At 35.4% G+C, this 14,587-nt stretch overlaps 1 protein-coding gene across 2 annotated transcripts in view; it reads right to left on the minus strand.

The window, feature by feature from the left end:
* Positions 1 to 350: 350 nt before the first annotated feature.
* The window catches only part of LOC310726845 (oxysterol-binding protein-related protein 1), a 56,337-nt gene continuing 42,100 nt past the window's right edge, over positions 351 to 14,587 (minus strand). The window contains exons 2-12 of one of the 2 annotated variants that reach the window (XM_083542847.1): positions 11,229 to 11,363; positions 9,591 to 9,688; positions 6,643 to 6,825; positions 6,332 to 6,439; positions 5,986 to 6,075; positions 5,040 to 5,166; positions 4,542 to 4,658; positions 3,822 to 3,945; positions 2,844 to 2,934; positions 2,232 to 2,249; positions 351 to 957 (exon numbers count right to left, since the gene is read on the minus strand). In XM_083542847.1, coding sequence (XP_083398973.1) covers positions 855 to 957; positions 2,232 to 2,249; positions 2,844 to 2,934; positions 3,822 to 3,945; positions 4,542 to 4,658; positions 5,040 to 5,166; positions 5,986 to 6,075; positions 6,332 to 6,439; positions 6,643 to 6,825; positions 9,591 to 9,688; positions 11,229 to 11,345 — 1,176 coding nt within the window. In that variant the 5' untranslated portion in view covers positions 11,346 to 11,363 and the 3' untranslated portion in view covers positions 351 to 854. The remainder of the gene's footprint in view (positions 958 to 2,231; positions 2,250 to 2,843; positions 2,935 to 3,821; positions 3,946 to 4,541; positions 4,659 to 5,039; positions 5,167 to 5,985; positions 6,076 to 6,331; positions 6,440 to 6,642; positions 6,826 to 9,590; positions 9,689 to 11,228; positions 11,364 to 14,587) is intronic. The other variant, XM_083542845.1, reaches the window with a different exon arrangement.

Consider the following 14,587-nt stretch of genomic DNA (forward strand, 5'->3'; position numbering starts at 1 on the left):
AGATAAATTAATGATAAAGATTGGATTTGTATATATATATATATGTAACTCTGAAATGGTTCTTTTTTGTGTGTGAACTTGCAGGGTTGGAAAATGGCCTTCGTATCTGTCACTTGGTTTAAAAATATCTGGATTTCACTCATAAATCATCAGCAAATAAAAAAAAAAAAAAATTAATCATAATGATTTTCCTGATTGGTCCATTTACAAACTTAATAAGCCTTCCATTATTTATACGTTCACATTGTTCTCATTAAGCACAAACAATGAACCACAAGATACAATTAAATAAATAAATAATATTTATACAAACAATACCCCATTTTAAACCTAAAACTGGGCTGAAGAGATTTTCTTTTTAATCTGTTTAGTTGAGGATTAAGGACTAAGTGTAGCCCACATCTGCAAACTCACCATAACATTTTTTTTTTTAATTCACAACAGATTTAATATGCTACAGAGATTATGAGGTAAATTGTAGTCACCTAAAGAAGACTAGGCTTGTTTCAAGTCTTTGACAGATAATCATCTATATCCTATTTCTATTTACAAGTTACCTCGCTACATCTACCTATGAAATCGAAAAACTCGATAGAATAATCTATATAAATCATTTTAAGTTTGCAATGCAAGTCTCTGGACAAAACAAAGTTCACCTCACACACTGCATTATTTAGGAATAACTGCCATGTTCCACCTCCTCATGCTTGAGTGTTGATATGACGGTGGTGAACATAAAACCAGCTTGTGGCTGCGTAAATAATTGACACTCGGCATGAATTGAAGTAAATAGTGAACATGCATGGTTTCTCTGCAGCAGTCCCTTTTCAGGGCAGAGGTTCAAGCGTTGGAGATTAGTATATGTCAGGTAGTTGGGAGTAGTTCCTGCTCCAGTAGCCCCCAGTGTAAAGCCAGTCTTGTCCTCCATTGTGTGGGTTTGCACCTTGATGGAACCACCTATGGGAATTAAAATGAGATGCTGATTTTCATAGAAATGTGTGTTTAAGGCTTTTTTGATTTGCCAAATATTCTTGCATGCTGAATTGCACATACAGATAAAGAGAAAGATGGGAAAAAAACACACTATTATTGTAGCTCCTTCATAAACCACTTGGCGGTGCTGCTAAACAGCAGGCACATAGATGGCTGTAGAAGTAGACCTACAGTAGGTGTCATCAGCGCAAATGAAAATTCTCAAAAAGACTGACGTAAACTGTTTAACACTAGGGAAAGTCTGGTAAAATCTCAAACATTCTACAATTCACAAACTCTAGCAACATTTACCAACTCTAGCAATGTCCTCGAACTCTAGTCAAGTTTTGGAATTCTAGTTTGATGCTCACTTTAGAAAAGTTGCTCAATTTTACTAGGAACTCACAAACTCTAGCAACATCCACAAAATCAGAAAAAATTCTCAACGTTCTAAAGTTCTCAACATCTATCAAAAGTTCCAAACGCTAGTTAGATTTTCTTTTAAATGTCTTAAAAGATTAAAAATCTGTCATAGTTCACAAAGTCAATCAAAAACAATTATATATTAATCAACTTCAAAACTTCAAACTTCAGCACAGTTCTCAGGTCAAACTCTGGTTCTCAAGTTCTAATTGAGTTCTTAAACTCTGGCAAATTGTCCAAATCCAAGAAAGTTATCAAATTTAGTTACAATTACAGATCCTAGAAAGACGTTGTTAAACTTTAGTTAAGATTCACAAATTCTAGCAACCTTTACAAAATTCTCAAACAGTAAAAAGTACTCTAGCCAAGTTTTCAATCTATAGCAATGTTGTATAACTCTAGTTAAATAATTGACAACTCCAAAATTCTTAGTCAAAGTTCCCAAAATCTAGTAGAATTGAAAAAAGTAATAAATAAAACTGATGACTCAAATTCCATATAGTTTTGTAAAAATATAAAACTATAAATGTCAGGTAGAATTCACTTTTAAAGTTTTAAAATTACAGTAAAATCCTTAGCAAACTGGTCAAAATAAAGCAAAGTGCAAAATTGAAAGGAAAAAGTTAAGCAAAGTGCTCAAACTCCAGTAAACTCTAGTAAATTGTTCTAATTAAGTTCTGAAATCCCAAATCCCAAACACACCTGGTTCAATTTGATTTAATAAATGATCACATTGACAATGGAGTTTGAGAACTCAGCTTTAATGATACAGTAATTATCAGGTCTAAAGCCTGGAAATGAAGAGAACATCAAACACACTGCTGAGGAGCTCAAACCTGGGGCCGAGGGACGGGCTTTATATTTGAAGCATTAAAAAAAATAAATAACAAAAACGTTAACGCATGTTTATTAATTATTAAAATCACATGTCAGTGAAACGCAGCTGGAAAACACAACATTAACCAGTGAAAAATTCACGTTCATATTACAGTAATATTTAAATTTTAAACAAACAAATGTGTACATAATCCTATTTATAAATGTATATCCTTATTATTAATTCAATAGCAGCCATAGTTTGCATACTGGACTCTTTTTAATGGGTAAATAGAGTGGAGAGTTCAATCACAATCTGGTTATTGTAGGAATAAAACCCCATTGAAATAAATTCAATGATGTCTTCCTTTTGACCAAATACAATTTTATGGATTAATATCTTCAATTGTTGGAATTTTTACCTCAAATCTCTATCAGTGGTAAAAATCTCAAGCTGGAGCATATAATATATTTAGCAAAAAAGGCTTACACAGTTATTCTGGAAGGATAAATGGCTTAAGCAACAAATCAGCTTACAACGCTGTTGTACAGAGTAAGCAGTGAATCATGGATGTGATTTAAGCGAAACACAGCTCGGGGGGGTTTATAGCACGGTCTGATAGAACACTAACCTCGTCTTCCACTCATCGTTGGATTTGGAGCGGTTTTTCCTCGCCACTCTCTGTTTTTCCTCCACTCTCTTTTTCTCAGCGCTGGCCAAATCTGAAAGCATGGAGAAATCATTTGCAGGGTGCGGATTTAAGCCCTATTGATTTTGATCCCAATTAAAAAAACAGCTAGAGTGACTGTTTCTCTGTAATTATAGTGAAGGGAATGTTAATTTTTTTTCAACAAATATTAGGAAATTATTTTCTTTAGCAATAAATTTTGTGTAAAATGAATCATTCTTTTTGCAATGTCACAATGAACACACAAATCAATATCCCCAGATACATCATTCATACTTATTATAGAGGGTAAAACTCATTTTATAGCCTAGTAACAAAGGCATTGCAAACCAAAAAACAGTATAATCGATTAAATCTATGCAATTAGATGCTTCTAGATGATAGCAGATGAAACCAAACGTAAATGAGATAATTGTATTATACCATATACAGTATACCTCATTTTTTATCCTCACTTGGTGCTATTCCTTTTTATTTTATTAATTTTTTCCTTTTGATCATTTTATTCAAACTATGTAAAAATCTCAGCTTATGTTATGCCCTAGACTACTGTATAAAATAAAGCACTGTTTTAGCACTATGCCGGTTTTCAGATCTACACTACTGTATCTGAACTGTGTGTAAAACACTATTGTGCTCTTTATTTCCTATATTATTTATAAATATAGTATATGCAAGTCTTGAAGCTTGTATAGTACAGCATTATGCTAGCTTTTTTTTACACGGTCTGAGTTCATATACAGTATACGCTGGTCCTAAGTTGTATTTGTTGGTTGATGTTCTAGTGATATATAATCTATATAATAATTCCCCAGCAGCAGGCACCATTCTCTTTAATACTTTTACAGTAAAAAAAATAAACTGGTCCTGGAAGCTTGTTTTGTTTTATCATTAGTTGATTTTTAGTGTGAAAGATTTTACCAATGTCTCCGTTCTCCTGAGCACGAATATCAGGCCGAAAGCGACAGTCTGTAATGGGGAGATTCTGCTTCATGTCTTCCTCCAGCTCATTCAGTTGCATAGCGAATTTTGAGAAGGCATAGTACTGAAAGAATGTAGCATAAATCGTCATAAAGCAGGTTTACATAGTCAATGCTGTGGTTCAGTTGTTCAATCTTAGGTCATTATGATATCTTGGATGATTTACTCTGACCTTATCAAAACATTTTCAGGATTATAACACTAATCCCATATCTTTCTCTGTCTAGACATTTTTAAATGATCGTAATGGCTATTTTTTAATATTCAATTATTGAATTATCAAATTTAGATTAAATTAGGTAAATACATTGATCATTCATTAATAATTATTAAATTATTACATTTAAATAAGCAAAAATTAACAATAATTGCTAGATGTCAATCAAAGTAGAAAACTTGACAGTAACACTAGTAAATAAATAAATGAATTAAATTAATCAATAAATCTAAAGCCAGAAATAATCTAAAATAATTTTACTGTATATATACTAAAATGCTTAGGCTGCATAAAGGCAAAAAAGAAAAACTGACCAGAGACCAGAAGTTATATTACATGAACTAAAACATGTGGGAATTAACAATTTTATAATAATAACGTACTTTTATAATAAGCTGAAAAGATTATGAACACTATTAGAGTTTTCCACTGTATTTCAGTACCTGAGCTGAGTTTTCCGGTCTTGGTGATATCCTCCAGATGAGTTCGCTGCCGGGGATGACCTGCACGGTCTCGGCCTCAGGAGGAGGCATCTCCTCAGCCTCCTCATCCACACTGCTCTAAAGTGGGGCAATGAAACCAATGGCAAATATTTAACTCCAGCTGTATGACTTTTTAAAACATTTTTAATTCATTATTGGAATAAAGTGTGGAAAAAATATATTGAGGGTAAATGTAATCCTATCCCCATGTCAAAAAATTAAGTATTAAATAATACATTTCATATTAAGACTATGCTTTAATATTTAAGTCAAAAATACATGGTTTGCGTCTTTACCTAGTTTTCCGACCTAAATCTATTCACTCCACACACTTCTACAAAGTCACTTTGGTTCTATTACAAATATTTCATACAAATAAATATACAAATAAGGCATTTTGGTTGTCAATAATACATCTTGAGAGTCCAATAAAATTAACCACATATCACAAACCCTCACCTGCTTGCTGACTTTCTTTTCCTCAACATTTTTCTTATCGGCTTTTTTGTGGAGGTCAAACGTAGCCGGGTCCACGGCGTACAGGCATTCAGTCCACTTGCCATAAATGGCACAGATTTTCTTTTTGCTGCAAAAAATATGCATCTTAATGTCATATGTGTATTGTAAAGGCATGTTGTAAAATCTATTTTAGTTAATAGGCATCATAATTGTTTTAATTGAAGCTAAAAGTGAGTGAAGACTGCTTGGGGAGAATTTAAATTCATTTACAATGAGCAGCAATTACAGTGTTCACAGAATTTAGAATTTTAACAAATTCAAAAAATTTAAAATTGACACTTTTAAAGATATTTTAAATATATGATTTCCATGGGAATTGTAAACTCCAAAGGTTTAACAAGTAGATCTGTAAAATACTGTATATGAGGAAAAAATCTCAAAAAGCTATTTGGATACAATTGCACCACTCTTATATTCTTAATCCTGATTGGCCAGAAAGTGTTGATTAATTTTCTATAACAGCAGCACTGATAGTAGTTCTTGTTCTTATATTCATTTTCTAAATTGTTGACAATTCTGTAGTTAACACTTATTCAGAGGGACCTGTATGATTTACATCAGCTATAAACAAGATTTAAACAACAGAAAGCAACTTGCTTTGTGTACATTCCATTATATTAAGTATAATTCAGAAAAGATTATGGCAAATTGATATAAATTAATATATTATAAATAATAATGTCAAATAAATAATAATTAATAATTAAATAAATATGAAGTATTAATATAAAATAAAATACAAATAATAAAAACAGTTAGAAATATAAAAAAAAGGACTGATATATATAAGGTTACACACAATTTATTTTTATATGTAATGTAAACAAACAATTTTTTTAAAAAGATTATTAAAAGACTGGGCTAAAACACAATTGTAATATTTCACCTTTTATCAAGTATGTAACCCTCCACTTTGTGCAGTTCTTTGCCAAAAAGGCCACATGACTTGAAAGTCAGGCAGCACCTTTCACCAGTTCTGTCAAAAGTCAAACAAAATATATTTTGCTTCTGGTGAAAAAGATCATATTGTACAAAAAGCCAACATTTTCATAGAAAAACCATCTTAAGAAATGTACTAACTTAAACCCCATGAGGTTTGGTGATAATTACACCAATAGGCCGAGCATTATCAGCTCTTCTGAAAGGTGTCTGGTTTCCTAATCGCACTGACATGAATTCTATTAAAGTAAATCATTCCTGTAATGAGTTTCTGTAACCTTGCATGCCCTTACTTATGGTTAATGACCTCCACATTGCCGTATTGTTCGATCCACAGCTGACCCACTATGATGTTATGGACACAGCATGTAGGATTGGTCCAAGTGTATGCTTCCTTTTGTCTGGGCACAGAAGAAATTGTATTGAACAGTTATTTTATTAATTCATTGTGTATTGGATCCACTGATTATGAAGAAAGCAGTTAGCAAAGTACCAAAAATGCCCAAATCTCCACCTACCTTTTAAGTCTACAGTCAATAAACCAATCATTCAGTGGCACATCCAAATATAAATAAAATGCATAAATAAAATCACTTGAACTTACTTGGGGAGCTCCAGAGTGATGATTCCACGAGGCTCAGCCTCCACACTTTTTCCCCAGAACTTCAGTTTGGGGTAGATGGAGCCATGAAACACGAAGTCATCATTTAGGCCTTCGGCATGGAATGCGCTAACGGGTGGGTGGTGGCTCACCTGCTCTGACATCCAACGAAAGCCCAGATCATCTCTGATATAAGCAGATAAACAGTAGAAGATAAACAAGGCTGGAAAATCAGAAACCTTCATACTACAATAAAGTGCCATCTAGATTTCAGAGATTTCATATTTAAAACCAAACAAATGATAACTATAAGGCTGGTATCCATGACATCAGCTAAATGGCAAAATAGATATGGGATATTAGGAAGTCGAGTCAAGAATGACCAGGTTCAACCAAATTAATTAACATATTTATTCGCCAAAAAGAAGCACCAAAGTAAGACTTTCTGCTCTATTTTTATATTCTTGTTTAAAAAAGGAAGGTATCCATCTGTCCATTGTACAATTTTCTGAAAACCCTTTCTATACTTACACTACAGGTAGAAGAACTGGGTTACCAATGTTTGTCAACCTTTTCAGCGCTTGTTCCCATTTCCCTGGGACACAAATTTGTTTTAATTTCAAGGGCAGGCACTCTAATTCAATGTCCTACCTTTTGTCTTATCCCTAGTGCCATAGATGTTTCATCTCCTCTCATGGCCACTGGCATTGGATAGTGCAGAATCTGTCTGATTGCCTACTTCCTTTATTTCCAAATAAATAAGATGACAATGCCTAGGACACAAACTGCAGCACTATGGCTCTCAGGGGACTCAGAGAAAGCTCTCTAACAACAAAGCAGGTCACACAGTCCACCGCATGAGGATATATTCACTGAGAATGCTACCCCAGCACTCCAGCATGTGCCGGATGTTATTAAGCTTGCCAATTAGACTCAGACAAGCCACCATGAGTAGTATCAGTGTCTGCCGAGGACACTCAAAGCAACCATAGGTGGTATCATTGTCCACTGTGGATGCTTTGACTGATTATATCAGATGCATCAGTGATCTCTTAAACCTTTTTGGCCATTCCAGAAATGCACTTCGACAACAAATGCTATTGATTAAAATGTTTTCTTGTTTCACTAAAACAAACTTAGGTTTTTGCCAGTTTTCTGTCATGAACACTTGCTGATCCTCTGAGACAATGTTGTGATAGTCAGCTATAAATTAGCTGTATAAGCTGTGTGACTTTGTCTGCTTGGAGAAACTCTTTGGGAAGGTCTTTAATCTATCAATGACTGGGCTCGGTCAGAGAATTATTGTACATCTGCTGTGGCTGCTCAGTGGTGGATGGATATGGTCTCAAAAATCGACAAACATACAATGGATTGGTGGAAAGATGGAAACCCAAATTTTAAATAGGTTTGACAAGATAAAGGTGGCAAGATTGGTCACTTTTCCCCAGTGGCAAGTCTACACATTGCCAGTTGTGGTTTCCCCCTAAAAGACTTTGAGAGTCTTCTGGGACAGGTTGACCTGGCACGCCACAAATTTTAAGCTTCAGCTAGGATTCTAGTCGATCCTTCTTGAATGCTTGCTTAGGAAGCAAAATAAACAGGAAGATTTATCACCCTCAGTCAAGTCACCTGTGGTCCCTGGTCAGCTGAGAAATGTAAATTGCCTCACAATTATTACAATGAGTTCAAGAGATTTGGAAAGCTCTGATGTATTGAGCTTGCCATGTATTATTGGAATAACCTGCTTGCCAAATGATAATTTACTTTTTGTTGCTCAGAATCATCAGTGGTTGTGAAGTTCTCCTCGATCTTTAGCTTGATAAGTCAAATCAAGTCAAGAAGTTTTATTGTCATATCAACCATATATAGCTGATGCAGTACACCATTTTATCTGTAATTTTGAATCAATAAGACCATATAACTGTTGAACCATCAGAATCTTCTTTGATGTACTTTATGAGCCTATCTGGAACTAATCGGTTTTTTCAGACCAGCTGTATATTTTCTACTTCCCATTTTTCTTATTTTAAGGTGCAAATCTCCAAGAAGTCTATTCTCCAGATTTGATGAGGTCAATTTCAGGTTTGAGGCTTGAGTGCAGTGGTCATCTCCAAACACCTTTCAAGACAGTCCCAAGATTCTATTTGTTAGCATTAATGTATATGTACACAAAACCTGGTGGTCAAAATTAGATTGCAGGGTATATAGTTTGCACCTGCAGTTCTATTAACCCTATAAAACCCTATACACCTTCCTAGACTCCACAGTAGTCTCACAATCAATTTGTAAAAAGTTAAATTAGGATTTTTTTTCAAGACATACAGTCAAAATGTATATTTTTTCACATTATATAAAAGAAATCCCAAAATATTTTTGCTTATTTTAATTCTAGACTAGACTTTTAATTCAAGACTAGAGAGAAGATTTTATATGTGTTTCAGATCTGACAAAAGTAATGTATGAAATCTCATCAACATTGAAATATTCTCTCCATTGTGCAATAAAAAATAAATAAATATGTGCAATACCACTTTTTTGTATTTATTTTTTGTATTTTTGCACAATGATAAAAACAAATAAATAAAAATATATATATATTTATATAAGAATGTGCAATACCACTTTTTAATCTTGTCTCGTTTTATTAAATTTTGTATTGTATATTATTTATCTTTTATATAAAAAAAATTGTGCAACTGAAAACTTCTGCCACCAAAACAAATTCCTTGAAAGTGCAAACATTCTTGGCATTAAAGCTCTTTCTGATTCTGATTCTGATTCTAATTGAAAAAAGGAAATTGTAATCGAATGCTTCAAAGTCATATGCAGTGAAATCAGTATAATATTTTTGGATATTTCTACCAGCTCTTTACTTCTAATGATGAACTACATCATATCCCCCCACTGAAATGTATTCCATGTACAGATTAGTAAAACTCTTTAGCACTCACCTGATTAGCTCATATGTTTCTCCCAGGAGTGGGTTAAAGGGCTTTCCAGTCCTCTCCCACTGTGATGCCACAGCAGAAACCGCAAATGCAGCAACACACTGTTCGACACAAAGAAACATTACTATACTGTTCTCATTACCTAACACACCTCGAAAATGGTTGTAAATATTTGAACACTACAATAATCTTTCGATACACATTCATTAACTGCAGACACGCAGCTGTCGTTATTATGCATCATCATTTGGTGCCCTTCATAAAAAATTTACAGCAGTTCTAGCAGTGTTTTATTACACTATCCAATTTTTTTTCAATATAACAGTCATGCATCCAGATATGAGTTTGATGTCAAGACTTTTTCTTTGCTTACGTTTTGTTCATTTTATGTTGGTGCTGTTGTGACAAAACTAAACATTTGTCAGGTAACTACCAGATGAAAACTACATTTCCCATCAGATATCATGCCCTTAAAATATGGATACACAGGACTCCAACTCTCAATACACACTTGCATGCATACAATCATGTACACATTTCTCCAAATGTTCATGTTTACACCCACAGATTAAAAGACTCACAAAGACTTATATCTATGGCATTAGGCAGACGCCCTTATCAAGAGCGACCTACATTCATCTCATTCATACATCTGAGCAACTATGGAGTTAAAGGGCCCTGCTCAGGGGCCCAAGAGTGGCAGATTGATGTGTTTGGGATGTGAGCTTTGGATCCAAAGTTCATTCAGCTCACGGCAAAATAATGAGTTCAGTTGACTTTATACTCTGGCGTTTACCAAGCCCTTGTTTTGTCCTTAGTCTTCCCAGTTTTTGTTCTCGTTTCAGTTGTTCATGTTTATATTGTTGTTTTGTCCAAATTATGTTGTTTGCTGATCAACTGACCCTCCTTTGTTTTACACTTACAATATTTGGACTACGTCATCTAAACCTGCATTCGCCAATTTCCTCATAACATCACAACAATGAACAGATTTCAAGGGTTTGTTCTAGATTTAAACAAATTCATTTTAGATTTTGTTTAAGCAGGAATTGTTTACTTCAATATTTAAATTCTGCCATTTGATTCAAGTCTATGAGAACAGCATTAGCCTCTGCAAGAAAGACAATATTTAGGCTTAACACACTTGTTGTTATGCGATTACAAAAAAATAATCAACAATATGTGCAACTTGCAGCAGTCATTTTTTATTATTACTAAAAAAAGACAGACTTTGGTCCTTTTATAGTTACATTTAGAATTGACGAACATCCAGGAGCTAGGAAATTCCAATTATCTTTTGCTATAAGATCTGTCCTTTCTTTCTATTTTTTTTTCTTGAACTTTGTAAGATTGAAAAAACCAACACATTCAAGATATGAACAATAACATTTACTTTAAATAACAAATTCTTTAGATTATGTGGAGTGTCCAGCATAAACGACGTGTCCTTGTTTAAATGGTAGGAATAGAAACGACATTATATTATATTAAAACAAGTGTTTTGAGTTAACCCTCGTGTTTGTTTCGCAGCTGGAAACAATTAAATATTAAAATTTTGATTAGTCAGAGGTGGTTTATGTTCTGAGAAACCCTTTTCCAGAAGCCATTTGTCTAAAAAAACAGCTGCTTTCCTGCCATTACCTTCATTCTATGGATGGAGTCTGTGGAAGCATTGGCTTGGTGGATGAGATATGTGTGCTCCATGTATTCTGTAAGGCGCTGCAGGAAACTCAGAGGCTCATTGAAGATGACAGGCATGGCGATTTTAGACAGTTCCTAAGAGAACAAAAAATATATATGTATCAATATTTTCAGAATACCTTGTGCTTTAAATTTACTTTGTGATTGGATTCAATCTGGCATGTTGATAAAGAATAATAATAATATAATAATAATAAAAACAATCTGTTATTTTAGAAAACTTTATAAACAGACAGCAGGTATGACTCATGTCTCTGCCTATAAATAGAACAAATTGCAGAATTGTGTCCAAACCGCAGCCAATTATCAATAACTACAATCTAAACTAACCTTGTTTTGTTTCACTGTGCACTGTACTGTACATGGCTGAAATGACAGTAAAAGCCGGATGTGACTTAATACTGTAAATAATCACTACAATACATAAACATTTACAGACAAAAAAGATTACTTTTTTTTATATATATAATTCTTAATGATTACAAACACGGCTGAAGGGAGGAAAACTCTATGCAGAGTTAACCCACAGAACTCTGCTCGACCAGACAACCTCCTGGCAGAGTGCTCAGGCAATGTGCAGAACAGCTAGCAGATGTCTTCACCGACATCTTTAACATCTACCTGAGCAGCGCCGTTGTTCCTACATGCTTTAAGACAATTACCATTGTCCCCCGTGACAAAAAAGTCTACAGCCTTCTGCCTCAATGACTATCGTCCCGTTGCACTCACACCCATCATAATAAAGTGCTTCCAGAGGCTTGTCATGAGGCACATCAAGACCCAGCGACCACCCTCGGTATTATCCAAACTGCTCCACGGATGATGCCATTGCCACGACCCTCCATCTGGCCCTCACCCACCTGGACAATAAGGACACATACAAACGAATGCTGTTCATAGACTCGATTAAGCATTCAACACAATCATCCCTCAGCACCTGATTGAAAAGTTGAGCCTACTGGGCCTAAACATCTCCCTCTGCAACTGGATCCTGGACTTCCTGACTGGGAGACCTCAGCCAGTCCGGATCGGAACAGCATATCCAGCACCAACACACTAAGCAATGGGGCCCCTCAGGGCTGTGTGCTCAGCCCATTGCAGGTGGGTATCATCAGCATTAACAACGAGTCAGCTTACAGAGAGGAGGTGCAACATTTAACAACCTGGTGTAGAGCCAACAACCAGTCTCTAAACATTGACAAAACCAAAGAGATGGTTGTCAATTTTAAGAGAGCAAAGAGCGGCCATTGTTTACTGATCATTGATGGATCCTCCATAGAGATTGTTAAAATCGCAAAATTCCTTTGTATTCATCTGGTGGAGAACTTTAAACTGGTCACTCAACACCAGCTCCATCAACAAGAAAGTCTAGCAGTGTCTCTACATTTTGAGAAGACTGAGGAAAGCTCAACCTCTTCCCCATCCTGACCATGTTCTACAGAAGGACTTTTGAGACACTTTTTAAAACCACTGCCTGGTTTGGAAACTGCACCGTCTCGGATCGCAAGACCCTACAGAGGATAGTAAGGACGGCCAAGAAGATCATCAGAGTCTCTCTCCCCTCTATCACCAACATTTACATCACACGCTGAATCCGCAAAGCCAACAGCATTGTGGACAACCCCACACACCCCTCACAAACACTCTTTACTCTACTATCATCAGGTAAGAGGTTCTGAAGCATTCAGGCCTTAAATCCAGACTGTGAAAACCCTCAAGCCATCAGGTTCCTCAACACACAACTGTATCGAACTCACATACACTCAACTGTGTGTTACTTAAATTTTACAACCTGAACTCAAACACACACTCAATACTCATTTCGATTTACACACATCCATGTATTAAGCACCACCCATATTATATTATTATAACTGTTTCCATGCTGTTTTGCACCTCTACTTGACTGCTGCTGTTGCTGGTTTGCACAACATTTTGTGTTTACATTTTGTGTTTATTTACAATACACTCTTGTAGTGTATACAGTTCTCTTTTGCACATTGTATAGTATAACATTATATAGTGGGTTCACTGGTGGTGCTATTTTGTTTTTTTGTGTATCTGTCCTACACAGTCTTGTGTTGTCTGTTTGCACTGTCTTTTGTCTGCACTGTTTGCACACAGTTGCACCAGGGTTCTGGAGAACGTTGTCTCATTTTACAGTGTACTGCATCAGCTTTATATGTTTGAAATGACAAAAAAAGCTTCTCGACTTGACTTGTTTTGTATCATAGAATAAAAAGGAAAACATGTATAAGCCAAAGATACACAATGTAATAATTATTTAGATAAATGCATTAAACCTAAAGTGCTCATAACAGCCAGTGTCACATTTCCTATATTTGCATACTGAACTCTAATTGGCTCAAATATTTCATGATGCAATAACACCTGCCTATTCTATTCAATACTGAGATTTTCAATTGACGTTTTAGCTCCTATTTTTTAAAAGTACACAAACCACCCACTCGAATGAACTACCCTGAAAGAACTAAATGGAATGTGGCAAAAATCTTGTGGACACCTGACCATCACCCACTTATTTGTGCTTCAAGAAGTGGTAGCTTAGCAGTTAAAGCTCTGGGGTACTGATTAAAAGGTCAGGGGTTTACGCCCCAGTATCACCAACCTGCCAATCTCTGTGCTTCAGAGGCGCTACAGTATATCATTGCTAACCCTGCACTCTGTCCCCAGCTTCCTAACATCACTGGGATATCCGAAGAAAGATTTTTACTGTGCTGTAATGTAGACATGACACGTTTAACTACCCCCCCCCCCCTTTTTTTATTGCCCACAAAAATACAATGTCCTTGTATGAAGTAGAGTTTGTCTTATGGTTTGTGCACAAAGCAAGCTCCATGAACACAAGGTGTATTAGGGTTAGAGTGGAAAATGTAAATGTCCTGCACAGAACATTGTCCTCATCCCCAATAAACACCTATTGAACTGGAACACTGGCTGCACCCCAACATCATCACCAAAACTTGCCAATGCTCTTGTCACAGAATAAAAATAAATCCACACAGCAAACTCCAAAAGCTAATGGAAATCCTTAAGGATGGAGGTTATTATAACACCAAAGGTGGACAATATCCGGAAATCTAACCAGAGGTACTTTCATACCTCATTTCTGAATCTAAATGTCGCCAAACTGCAGCAGAATGAAAGATAGCAGCCATTGTGTATAGCAATTTTGTGTACTTTCCTGATTGGTCTCTGCAGTGCTAATAATTACGTTAGGGAATATTACACTAAGACCTTCAGAGGCTCGTGTTTATTTTCTTGCGTACTACGAGTAT

This window comes from Silurus aristotelis (genome assembly GCF_946808225.1).
Source record: "Silurus aristotelis genome assembly, chromosome: 5".
In the NCBI taxonomy this organism is placed as follows: domain Eukaryota; kingdom Metazoa; phylum Chordata; class Actinopteri; order Siluriformes; family Siluridae; genus Silurus; species Silurus aristotelis.